At 46.7% G+C, this 12,023-nt stretch overlaps 1 protein-coding gene across 2 annotated transcripts; it reads right to left on the bottom strand.

Annotated features, from left to right (window-relative positions):
* Positions 1-173: 173 nt before the first annotated feature.
* Positions 174-11,484, bottom strand: znf318 (zinc finger protein 318). 2 transcript variants are annotated; one of them, XM_049008668.1, is made up of 13 exons: positions 10,965-11,484; positions 10,181-10,296; positions 9,338-9,890; positions 7,706-9,182; positions 6,810-6,883; positions 6,619-6,718; positions 5,920-6,230; positions 4,919-5,113; positions 4,667-4,760; positions 3,530-3,648; positions 1,826-3,181; positions 1,485-1,513; positions 174-1,397 (listed from the first exon to the last, which is right to left on the bottom strand). In XM_049008668.1, exons 1-13 carry the CDS (start codon positions 11,274-11,276, stop codon positions 1,388-1,390), a joined length of 4,746 nt encoding a protein of 1,581 aa, XP_048864625.1. In that variant the 5' UTR covers positions 11,277-11,484; the 3' UTR covers positions 174-1,387. The 2 variants fall into 2 exon arrangements, with proteins under 2 accessions (XP_048864625.1, XP_048864624.1); XM_049008667.1 differs by having other exon boundaries at positions 174-1,393.
* Positions 11,485-12,023: the final 539 nt, after the last annotated feature.

The raw sequence follows: 12,023 nt of genomic DNA, 5'->3' as shown, positions 1-12,023 counted from the left end.
TACCGAGACACTTGTGGTATTCGGGTACTTTTAGAAATGTAATGAAATATCAAAAATATTTAACTAAACATTTAGGGAGAGTGAAAATAATACCATCAAATATAACAGTCATATATAACAGTAAATCTGCCGTCAAGAACTACAATAGCCAACTAAGACATGACACATGACAATTATGAGCAAAAAAGTCTTTATTTTCAAAGTTAACAGTCAGCAACGTTGCATTTGTGTGACATAGTGTCTAAAAGAAAAATACATTCACACAGGTTACCACACCAACAGAACAAAATTAAAACTGAACATGCACACGGGAGCACATGCAATAAAGAACACACTCACATGGTCTCTCCAGACATTACACATGCCTACAATCACCCCAGAAACATTCTTGAACATCTAAATGTCCAATTTAATTTTAGAAGAAAAAAACTTTAGAATAGCATTATAACAGCTATTCCAGAGTATTCTTGGCTTACATCTTACCTTTATATACAAGGGCCACTGCTCCAGAGGGTGATACAGCCATCCTGGGAGGTAGCAACTCCAGGTAACCATGGATACACATTTAACATAAACACTCACCATAACAGTTATCATGGTCTTATTTTGCTTTAAGGAAAAAAAACAGAACTGGCCTGTTAGTCAGTGGTGCATGTCCAGTTTGAGCTGAAAACAATTGCTTCACAGTTACAGGTACAAAAGCAAAGCACAGGTGATAGGTGAAGGCAAGAGGAATGTCAACAAAGTGATTACATCCCTTAAACAAACCCCCTCTCCCACAAACAGGAAGTAGGATTTCTGTGTGGATACCACTCAGTGATTAATCTTCTATACTACTTGTCCTAAGTTGGGTTGTGGGGGTCCACAGACTATCCTGGAATGAATGGGTGCAACGAGGACCAAAGCTTTTATTTTTGCTCAAGAAAGTACAACAGCGTTTTGCTTCTTGGAGAAATATGTACTTTCTGAGCAAAGACACATTTTGGTGGGTTACAAGTGAAAAACCGAACCAAACCAAAGTGAAAAGTTCAGTCGGAAGCTGTATATATAAGACACTTTGATACCGATGGCCATTATTTACGTCTTTGAAGGACTGAAAATAAACTCGCTGATAAGCTGCATTGGGAACAATTGGAGCTTTTATTGAATATATTCTGGTGAACCGTTACAGGACAATCGCCAATGAATGTGACACTGAGGACATTCGGAAAAGATGCACCGAACAGGTTACTCGGGTTGTACTTCCTGTCAATTCTCATAACAGACAGTTTTTTTTTTTTACAGGAAACACGTAACATGACATAGGAGACTCCTGTGAAACCATTTTTGGTCCGTCCTTTGCCTCTGTATCAACTCAGTCATCTTCTCACCTTTCCTTGATCCTGCATCAAGTCTTACTTAAAAACAAAAACAAAAAAACTTAAGAGTGTGAACTGACAAAAGCTGTACACGATAGTAATAAACAAGCAACAATTGTACGTTACCTTTTTGTGTTTGTGGTGTCGTTTTGATACTGAAAAATATGAATTGGCAAACTTCAAATGTGACCAAATAAAAACACCAACCCTCACACACACCTAAAAATTCCACGTGAAATTTCAGAGAGAAGAGGATATCAAACAAGTTTTGCTTGCCCATATTTTTTTCTGCTTCTCGGTCCAGCAATACTCCGCATCCACAGCAGTAAATGCCCTGCTCCATTCATCTCCCTTCTCTCCAATTACTCTAAGGTGTTGGCATTCAGGTCACCATCAGATCCACCTGAAGACGATCTGCATCTGCCATTTACTAGTCAGTTGTCACCATGATTCAAGTCTGCGTTTACCGTTTTGGTCCCAACGTCAGCATCCTGTAAGGGGCACGCTCCCTGGCCGAGAGACTCGGAGGTCTGCTCGTTGACCTTCTGGTAGGAGTCACTCGTAGAACTTGGTACTATCTGAGCATCTCTCTTCTCAGCTCTGACAGCCAGCGAACCCGACACCTTGCTCTTTAGAGCTTCTCCGTTCTTCAGGTCTCGAGGCCCAGGTCGAGGGTCTGAGGCTATCTTGCTGCTGCGGTAGAAGATGTCGTACAAGTCCTGCGCTTTCGCCGCAGCTAAGCTGGACTTCGGCTTGTCGATCTTAGGCAGCGCATCGCTTGAGTTTAGGAGAGGAGGGGGCCGGACCACAATGGTCAGCATCTGTTCACTCTCAGGCACCCCGGGGGCAGCCACGTCAGACTCCAAGGTCATCACACATGTGGCTGGAGAAGACAGAGCCTGTTGCTCAACAAGCCCCTCCTTTGGATCCGAGGGTGCCGTGTTAAGTGGTGTGGAGGCCACGGGGATCTCTTCAGGTGTTGTAGCTTTTTCATGTGTATCAGGAGTTTTCAGGACCACCTCCTCGCCGCAAAACGCTTTGGAGATGAGGTCAGGAGTCACCACCGCTTTTTCTTTGATCTGGTCCTGAACTACAGAACCAGGCGTGACAGTATGTTGCGAACCAGGTTTATTGGAGGCGCCAGGGTGGGACTTCCTTAAGACCATAGCCGGTACAGGCAGGTTTGGGCGGATTTTTACCGAGGCAGTTGGAGAGGAACTGGTGGGGAGCCAAGGACTGGATGGAGGGATGACAGTTTTCCCAGACAGCTTGATGGCGATGGTCTTCGTTTTGTTTAGGGCTCCCCTCACTTCACCCTTGTCCCCACCGGTGTCCCCACCATTGTCCTGCTCCATGGCACATTCCACGGCTTTCTCCTCCTCATTCTCCTTGTCTGTCCTCTTCCAGCTAAACTTCCCAAAGGCCAGAGGAGTGGATGAGGATGAACTCCTCTTCCTCACCTTTGCCAGGATTGAGGGACTGGGTCCTGAAATCACCCTCTGAGTTTCAGGTGTCCTCTGAAGTGGCTCGGCCGGCTTGATGGCTTCTCCCTTCTTCCCCTTTACCAGGACATGCTCACCTGCATCTTTCTTCTTCTCTTCCTTCTCCTTCCGCTGACTCCCCGCCTTGTCTTCTCGATCAGTCTCCATGTGGCAGGCATCCAGTTTTTCGTCCTTGAGACTCTGGGCCCCCTCTCCCCTCTCCTCCAGTTTGTGCTTCACCCCAGAGTGCCGCTGCTCTCTGCTGTCCGCAACCACAGCCAGGCCAGCCTGACGATCCAGGTTCCTCCTTTGCTCATAAAGTGGAAAGTCGTCTGTGTGCCTCTGATTCGGGGAAGGAAAAAAATACAAGTTAAGTTTCCAGAGAAGCGAGCATCAGAAAATTTAACAATTCCATTCAGTGTATATACCTTTTCCGGACTTAACCCTGTAATAGATATAGAACAGATTCACTAGCTATGTTGTCAACAACAACATATTAACAACTGGGCCAAATGGGCAGAACACAATTACGTTTGTGTGCATTCACATACAAGTGAAGAGGAACCACAGTAAACAGGGCGTCTCTAAAACATTCAGCCAAGCACAAAACGAGGTCCCATAACATGGCGCCATATCTAACCTTTATGAATACGAGCGGCGGCAGCGACGGGCCCTGGTTGTGTGAACTACCTTGTATTTCTCATTATGAGTCTGTGCTGTGACGTGGTCTTCGGCGGAAATCTGATCTCCAAAAAACTCTTTGCAGAGCTGGCAGTAAAATCCTGCCATCGGGATGAGAAACTCAGACCCTGAGAAAGCGGCGGGAGAACATGTGGTTAACGCCGTCAGCCGTGGGGGCATCCAGTGTACTGGATGGACAAGGCGGAGGGGCACGGGGCTCAATCCAGCAAATCAATCTCACTCCTAGGGGTCTTCGTAATTCACCGTTTAACTGATAACCAATAACACCGATTTCAACCGATTAACATTCAGTTAAACGGGTAATTAAGAAAAAGAATGCTAAATGTTTGCAGTGTGGTAAAGGCACAGAGCATAGGGTAAAGGAAACATATGCCTGGATGCATAGCCTCGTGAGGGCGTGTCAACACGTGCAACCAATTACAGAAGCCTACAGGCTACAGCCATATTAGTAGTCTGAGAAAAAAATAAAAGGAGCTAAAGGAGGTACCATTTGGGATCATTTCAGTCAAAAGAACAATGAGGTTATATGTAAGATATGTTGTGCAATGATGAAAAATAGTACAAATGCAATGCAGTACCACTTGCGAAGCAATAGTGGCGCTACTGCACTCTCCATGCTACACATCAAAAAGTCTGCAGGCTACTTTCAGTTCATTTGAGTTTTACGATATTTTTTTACACGCCAGATGTAGGCTGTGCTGAACCCAGCAGTTAAGCACACCTGACACTGGAGGATTAAATGTTTGGTTTATTTTCTAATCCTGTTTTGTTTATTGCAAAGTCTGGCAATTTGTTGATTATTTACATAAGTCATGAAGCATTTGCAGTTGAAAAAATAAAGCAATTCTAATTTCTAAAGCATTTTTTGTATTGGTATTTTGGCATTTGGTGACACATATCCGTTTTAAATACTAAATTTTTTTTATCAGTTAACAGTTTATAGTCGATTAACGAGTGTCAACTATTGGTGACAAATAAAATCTGAAATGGACATCCCTACGTACACCCAATGTCTGAACCCTTATCATGCGTTAAAAGGGTCCAGAGGGTTACTATGCATACGATAACAAGTAAATTGTCTTGCCTGTGGCGTTTAACAGGTAAATTCAACTGGGGCTGTCGTACCTTTTGCCGGTTTCACAATCCTTTCTGCGGAGGTCTTCCTTCCATGGCTCTTGGGGGAGGCTGATGCCCAGGGCCTGTCATATGGATCCTGGGTCTGGACGGACCGGGACAGAGCATATTCCTTAGTTACAACTTCAAACATTCAAACCGACAGGTTATACCAATATAAAAACCTTCACACTGCTTTCAGACCCTTTGCTGTAGAAAAGTGCGACCAAGTAACTTGGCAGAAACCGATGGAGAGTCACTAACCTTTCTATGTGATTTACTATGCAAGTGAACAAAAAAATCAAAGAGGGAGCCGCTGACAGTATTGCAGTTTTTGCACCAGTGGTCCCCGGCGTCATAGTATTCATACTGGTCTGGCACGCTTGCAGGGGGTGGTGGGGAGTGGCCAAGGCCCTGTGCCTTCGCTTTTCCTGGTGCGCTCTTCGGGGCAGATGATGCCTGTCCAGGAAAGAAGTGCAGAGGAGATCAGCTGACATATCCAGGGAAATTAGAAAACTATTACAAAAGAAAATTGAACAAGTACTGAGATGAAACTATTCCAGTAAGACAAGGCAAACCCTGAGTGCCAATCGGTCTTACCTGTGAAACACGGGAGGTTCTATGTGCCGGCCTTGCAGGGGTTACTCAAAATGCAAACGGACCTCGCTAACACATGTCTCCGTTTACTTGAAGTGACCAACAGGCACATCGTACCATCAGCACATTGCAAAGATCCACCGTGACATTCAGTCGTGTCGTATGCTGGCCAGAAATCAGGGCCGCCCAGGGGCGGGAGGCTGCGTGAACATTACCAGGAAGCGGTACTTGGGTCGATGGGAAAACAAAGCTTTGCAAATGGACCATTACCCAGAACCGAGCCGTTTCACTTTTAATATTTGAATCTATTGCAATATAAGTTGTACAGGGAGGCTGTGTAGGAAATATGGGGTAAGAGGGAACAGCGGGGGCAAACCCAACGAGGCCTCCAAACAAGAACCTGTAAACCCCAACATGGGGATAATGGAGTCTAAGGCTGCATTGAACTGGCCAAAGGCAGCATTATGAAGTGCAGAGGTGTGTTGGGAGGTGCTGAAAGTGGGTGAAATCAGGTTAGCTGGCACTGGGGGACAGGAGAGAGAGGCACGAAGCAGACCAGACTGAAGACGGGGCCTTTCAGACACAACTTCAGACATGTTCAACACAGTCATCAAATACAACATAACAGCAGCAGCGCCTCTTGAACCGGGGGCCTGTAAGAATTCTACCTTGGAGGACGCTGCGTCGCATGACGGCCCCACAGCTGGGTTGTTAGAGCTCTTAACGCTGTCTCTGTCCCCTTCCGATGACGACTGGAGCTCCCTGGAGAGCCGACTCTCCTTCCTGGGCTTGTCCATAACATGCAGGCCCAGGATAAGAGCCACCTTGTCCAGCTCCACGCACTTCTTCTCTGCCTCCTCCTGCTCCTTGCGGAGCTGGGAGATCTGCACCATGATCTCCTCTTGGAGGCGGCTCACCTCAGCCAGCAATGGGTCCTTGTGTCCATCCTTTTCGCGACGCTTCTTCCTCAAGAGTTTTCCTTGGGGGAGGGCCGAGGTGGAACCCACGGGCACAGTGAAATGAGACATCAGCTCATGGGAACTCCACGTATTCAAGACAAGCACGACCCAAAAAATGGCTGAAGACACGGTCAAATTACCCTTCCATCATGCTGCATTTCACATGGTTTACAATTTACAATAGATGGCATCTTTGAACTTGTGCATGTAAACAGAAATATTTTTAGCTGTAAAAAGCAACTAAGGAAGATTCAGTGGCATTTTTCCCCAAGTGCCTGCCTGGACACCAAAAATGTAAACTAAACTGTAGATGGTAAATCACCCTAACTAAAAAACTGAATTAGCAAACTGCATCAATTTGAGTTCTCTGATTCAGGGCAGGGTGACTTAAACTTTTATAAAACTAACCTTGTTGCTTCCTTAACCTTTCCAATTCTTTCAGGAGATAGTCCTTCTTGTCCATTAGGATTTCTCTTTCTTTCTTTAGTTTGTCCCGTTCTTCAATAACCTAAAGTGTAGAAAGGGCCCAGATATCACCCTCCCTGTGATTTATTCAGGGACAGAAGAAACCCAGAGCTTATTCATGAAGTAAAAGTTACCTTCTTCTTCTGCCTGTTGGTGTCCTTCTCCTCGGTTAGCTGAGGATTGGCACGCCTGACCTGCGGATCTTCCTCTGACGGGTGTAGAACACACAGATATTCATACAAAACTTCACATTCACATTTTCAAACGGCATTCAGCATATCAATTACAAATACCTTCCAGAGCTCAGGAATGTTTTTTTGTTCATTAAAAAAACCCTTTGAGATATACAGCTTTTTCTACACCGCGGGTTGCAGGAAAAAAAATTAAAACTAGAGACATCGGTAGCAGCTTAACATTGGGAGAGACCAAATTTGGCCCAGTTTATGGAAGGTCTGATGTACATGACATTGCAAGGAGCACAGATGCAATAGTCACATTGTGAAACATCAAAAATATCCATATGAAAAAGTGAGTTTGTCTTATAAAGGACAACAATCTTTCTGAGGTTTATGTTTCATCCTTGCATTCTCGATGCGCAGCAAATTGGCCTCAGTAATACATGGATTCATAAAAGATAAGGAACACGCTCCTATTTATTTATTAGAAAGGAGGTGGGGCAGTGTGCCAATATTTGGGGGGATGCATCTCCCCTGCTTCCCTTATTTGCGACACCCCTGGCTGTAACATTTTTACTATTTAACAATAAAAAAAAAACATTCATGGGCTCTGGAAGGTATGTGTACTTCACATGTCAAATTTCATCAAAAATCAAAATGATGGAGCAATTTTAAGAAATTGCTGAATCAAAATGGGATCACCCATTATTAACCCATAACGGGGGAATGACTAGGAAAATATGAGGGTTACTCAAGTTTTTGTATATAATCAAGGTAAACATCAACTACTCAGGATTTGTGCAGTGAATTTATTCAAACAAACCATCTGTGTGGAAATGCACAACTATCCTCACCCCTGTTCAACCCTTGAAATGAGCTGCACTCTTCTTTCTGTGCTACAGGCTTGTTCTTTTGAGTTTCTATGGAAACGGTCTCAATGACTCGCAGGTTGGAACGTCCAGGTGGTGCTGAAGTTTTTTGACCCCCCACAGGGACAGCAGGTGGTTCCAGAGAGGGAGGTGGGTACATAGGCCAGCTGGGGGGCATGTAGGGCATGTAGTTCCCATACTGTCCATAACCAGGGGGTGGATAGCTGGGGGCAGGGGGTGGATAATTTGATGTGTGGTTCTGTGTGTAAGCTGGTACCGAGGGGGTGGGTATGACTGCCAGTGAGCCCATGGCTTGAGGGACAGAGGGGGGGCAGAGAGGGGGTTGGTTCAGGGGGACAGGCTGCTGGGAGGTGCTCATCCCCAATACAGGGATTCCCCAGCTCCTCTCCCGAGCACGTGATTCTGCCTCCAGGCTGCCAGGGACCACGGGGGCATCGTCACACGAGATGCTCTGGATACGGGGAGGTGATGGGGATCGCTCATTCGTGGACCTGCCATGACGGTGGCTCCAACTGGGGCTCCGGCTCCTGCTTTCGCTCTGGCTTCCACTGCGGCTGCGATGCCGGCACCGGTCCCAGCTGCCAGATGATGTCCTCCGGCCCGGTCGCATCTCCACGTTACCATGCAAGCGTTCCTGTGTCCGGGCGGCCATCTTGCTGATCTCTGTCAGTCCAAGATCCAGCCCTATGGTCTTAAGCAGCTCCTGGATCTTCTCGTACTCTTCGATGTCCTGTCTCTCTTTGGCCTCCTCTGGGCCCACTCCAGGTGGGAAGCTGTCCAGCTCAGGACCATGTTTGCCCTCCTTTTTGAGGGTCGCGACTGGCTGGCTACGGCGACCATACTTCACATCCATTGAGTTCTGATCATGGCAGCCCCTGATTGAGTGCGTGTCAAGATGGTCCTCGACAGTGGTCCGATCCCATCGACATGGAGAAAACGCAGCAGGATCCTGACTGAGATACTGCTGCATAAATTCAGGATTGTCACTGGAGTACTGGAGCATGCCCATGTCACCATGCTGACTGTAATGCCGCTTCGGGGCATCAGTCTCTGGCGGCTGGCTTTCCTCATCGTCCCCGTAGAGAAACCGTTCCTCGTCCTCTATGTCTGTGAAGCTTTTCTTCCTGTCCTGCTGGCCTCCTGAATCTCCCATCAGGCCTAAAATGCGGGAGAACCCGCCCACATCCTGCCCAACCTTCTCGTGAGGGAGGAGAGAATCGCAGGCATTTTCTATCCATAATTCCTGTTTGACACCAGGGATGTTCTCTTCATGCTGCTTGAGACTAGAACCCTGGCCGGTTTCCTCCTTCCACTCCTGTAGGATGGACGCTAAGAGGCCCGACTCCATCCCCTTGGCGATGGTGTGGAGGAAGCGCTCTGTCTCCCGGGATAGACTGCTGCCCTGGTGTTCCACACCACCCTCTCCTGGGGAGTCACTTCCCTGTACAATAACAGAGAGGAAAGATATGCCGGAGAATGTAAATGAAGAAGTGTCACAAATGGCAGGGCTGTGTACCAAAAACAAAAATACTTAACAGCATATGTCTTAAAACAAAGCGCACACACATAACTGCGACAGCGCAGAATAACTCCAACCTGCAAGATGGCCGGAGAATCTGTCTCAGAGTCCACTCGCTTCTTGAGGATGGACTTTTTGGGCATGGCCAGCATCTCCTCTACCTCCTTCCTCCGTCGGGCCAACTCTAGCTCCCTGAATTCTTCACTGTGCTTGTCCTTGGAGGGAGATGCTCTTGCCCTCCTGTTTCCACTGCTACTGCTACTGCTGCTGCTGCTGCTGCTGCTACTCCTGCTGCTGCTGCCACTGCAGCTCCTGCTTCTCCCTCTGGTGTGACTCTTGGCCCTGCTCAGACTCCTGCTCCGGGGTCGGCTCCTGCTTCGGCCCCAACTGCGGCCGCGACTGTGGCTACGTGGCCGACTCTTTCCACGACTCCTACTCCTGCTAGGAGGACGACTCTTGCTGCGTCCCCTGCCAGGACTACGGCTCCTACTCCTACCCCGGCTCCGCCCCCGACTCCTCCTCCTGCCTGGGCTCCGCCTCCTGTATGCAAGGTCCTCATACCGTCCATCATAACTTGTCCGTTTCTCAGGAGGAGGTGGATAACTATGCTGGCCTTTATAGTGATAATCTCTGCCAAGGCAACAGAAAAGACTCACATTCAGGAATATCGTCTCCTCCTACCCTTTACAATAAAAATATGCATTCTGTGATTAACTTTAACCAAGCATCTAAACAAAAAATAACCATCTACAAATTACTATTATTCTTAGCTGGATAGCATTCCTATCTGTAATTACACTCGGAGAGCCAGTACAATGTATTATGTAGATAAAGGATACTTCAGTATATTTTTGGTTGTCAGAAATCATAGAATCTCTACTCAACACAGCCACTTTGTCCCCCCCAACCCAACACTGTACCTGTCATACGGGTGGCCTGATTTCCAAGCAGGTAATCCAGTCCGGTCATTCCCCACAGTTATCGCCAGCTTGTGGTCAGTTGAGGGCCCACCACGTGACGGAGAGGGGGTCAGTCTCTGTGAATGGGTCACAGAAGACAATGAACTTATTTGCATAAAACAGAGAAAATGTTTATCATCTGAAAAACTTTGGTTTAAAAATCATTCTTATTTTGTTCGGTAGATGAAGACCAATCATGTTCAGTTACAGTTACCAAAAAAATGTATATATTCATCAACATTTTTATGATATAATAAATGCATCTTCTCTAAGCATAATTTCTCAGTTCGCTGGGTTAACTTAAGCTGGATGTTATGATTGTCCAATAGGAATGCTCCTCACCTAAACTCTTATTGGACGATCATAATTTAAGTTAACCCAACTAACTGAGAGCTTGCTTTGTGGAACACCCACCAGGGCATAATAATAAATAATAATAATAATAATAATAATAATGATGATGATGATAGTAGCAATAATAAAAATAACAATAAGAAGACCAAAACAATAACCACCACTATTGTACCGTGCGCGGTATAAAGAAAAACCTTCAATACACCGTGAAATCAAAACACCGGTGGCAGAAGAGCATCATTTTAGCATATTAAATTAGTTAATCAAGAAACCCTCCTCCATACCGTGTTAACCGATTTACAGAAATGTCTGTGCTGGTGCCAACACCCACTGCAACCAGGGTGCAGAAAAGCCACATTTGACACCCTGACCAGTATGCCTAGAAACCTACTTTAACGAAGGGCTCGCTAGAAGAAGGCCCGCCTCCCGGGCCCCAAGTGCTTCTTAAGCCGGGTGACGGCAACCTCCCGCGGTGCGGGGAGCGCCGAAGTTTCTCCGAGTCGGTGTGGTAGCCGTGGTGATAGCCAAGGCGCTCTCTGTTCCGGTCCTCCATGTAGGACTCGCGGTGCAAAGGGTGGACATGGCCCTGCGGCGAGCGACCGGAAATGGGACCGCGGAGCCCCGCCACCGGCCCCGACGGCGGGCCATGAGGATGAAAGTCCCAGGGAAATGCTCCTCCTCGCCGTGATCGGCCACGAAACATACCGCCGGCCGATACTAATAGGGTAAAACGTCTCTGTACACGTACTATATGATTTTAGAGCAGCTTTGGATCGGACACACGAAGTAAACGATACCCTGCATCACAGACTGCTAGCTACGGCGACACTGTCCCATTGCGCAGAGATTGCTCTCCATTGGATGCCAGCGCCACATCGGACTAAAGAAACCGCTGCTGGTCCTCCTTCCTCATTGGTCGAACGCCGTCATCGGGAAGCCGAGTCCTGGTGACGCATTTCTCAATACCCAATAGATTTGTAGAATGGGCTAGCGGTCCTAAGTATGTCAAATAGGGACCAGGAACCATTATTTCACTTCAAATAATCACTATAAAAAGTTTTATTAAGCTGTATTATATACATAAAAAAACTAAATTTGTACACACACAGTTTCCTCAAAAATAAATTATAAAATGTTTTAACAAATGAAGTGAGTTCACATTTCGTATTATTATAATTAAGCAGTAAGTGCAAATATGCTTTGGGGCTTTTCTGCCACTCTGAGTCCTGAAAACAGGTAACATCTGCATTGCTGGGATAACCAGAGACTTTCATGAAACCCCCTCCCCCCAAATTTCCCTTGGCTAATACGTCAGCCATCTGAAAATGTTAATGTGAGACGTTCCATCTCACAACATGCCTATAACCTAAAACCTTATTTACCGGCCTAGAGCACAGCAGCCTTTCCAGTGTAAGAGATCAGTTACGCTTCTGCGCAGCAACAGCTGCCT

The sequence above is a fragment of the Brienomyrus brachyistius genome, chromosome 3 (genome assembly GCF_023856365.1).
Source record: "Brienomyrus brachyistius isolate T26 chromosome 3, BBRACH_0.4, whole genome shotgun sequence".
Taxonomy (NCBI): Eukaryota; Metazoa; Chordata; class Actinopteri; order Osteoglossiformes; family Mormyridae; genus Brienomyrus; species Brienomyrus brachyistius.
This window is presented reverse-complemented; position numbering and strand designations above follow the sequence as displayed.

What these genes read in the sequence shown, in the direction of transcription:
- znf318 (XM_049008667.1), bottom strand. Translation starts at nt 11,276, where the DNA reads ATGTTTCGTGGCCGATCACGGCGAGGAGGAGCATTTCCCTGGGACTTT. An exon ending in GCGACGCAGCGTCCTCCAAG is followed by an intron (nt 5,114 to 5,919) that starts GTAGAATTCTTA and finishes TTTCCTGGACAG; the next exon opens with GCATCATCTGCCCCGAAGAG. An exon ending in CTCATAATGAGAAATACAAG is followed by an intron (nt 3,182 to 3,529) that starts GTAGTTCACACA and finishes TCCCCGAATCAG; the next exon opens with AGGCACACAGACGACTTTCC.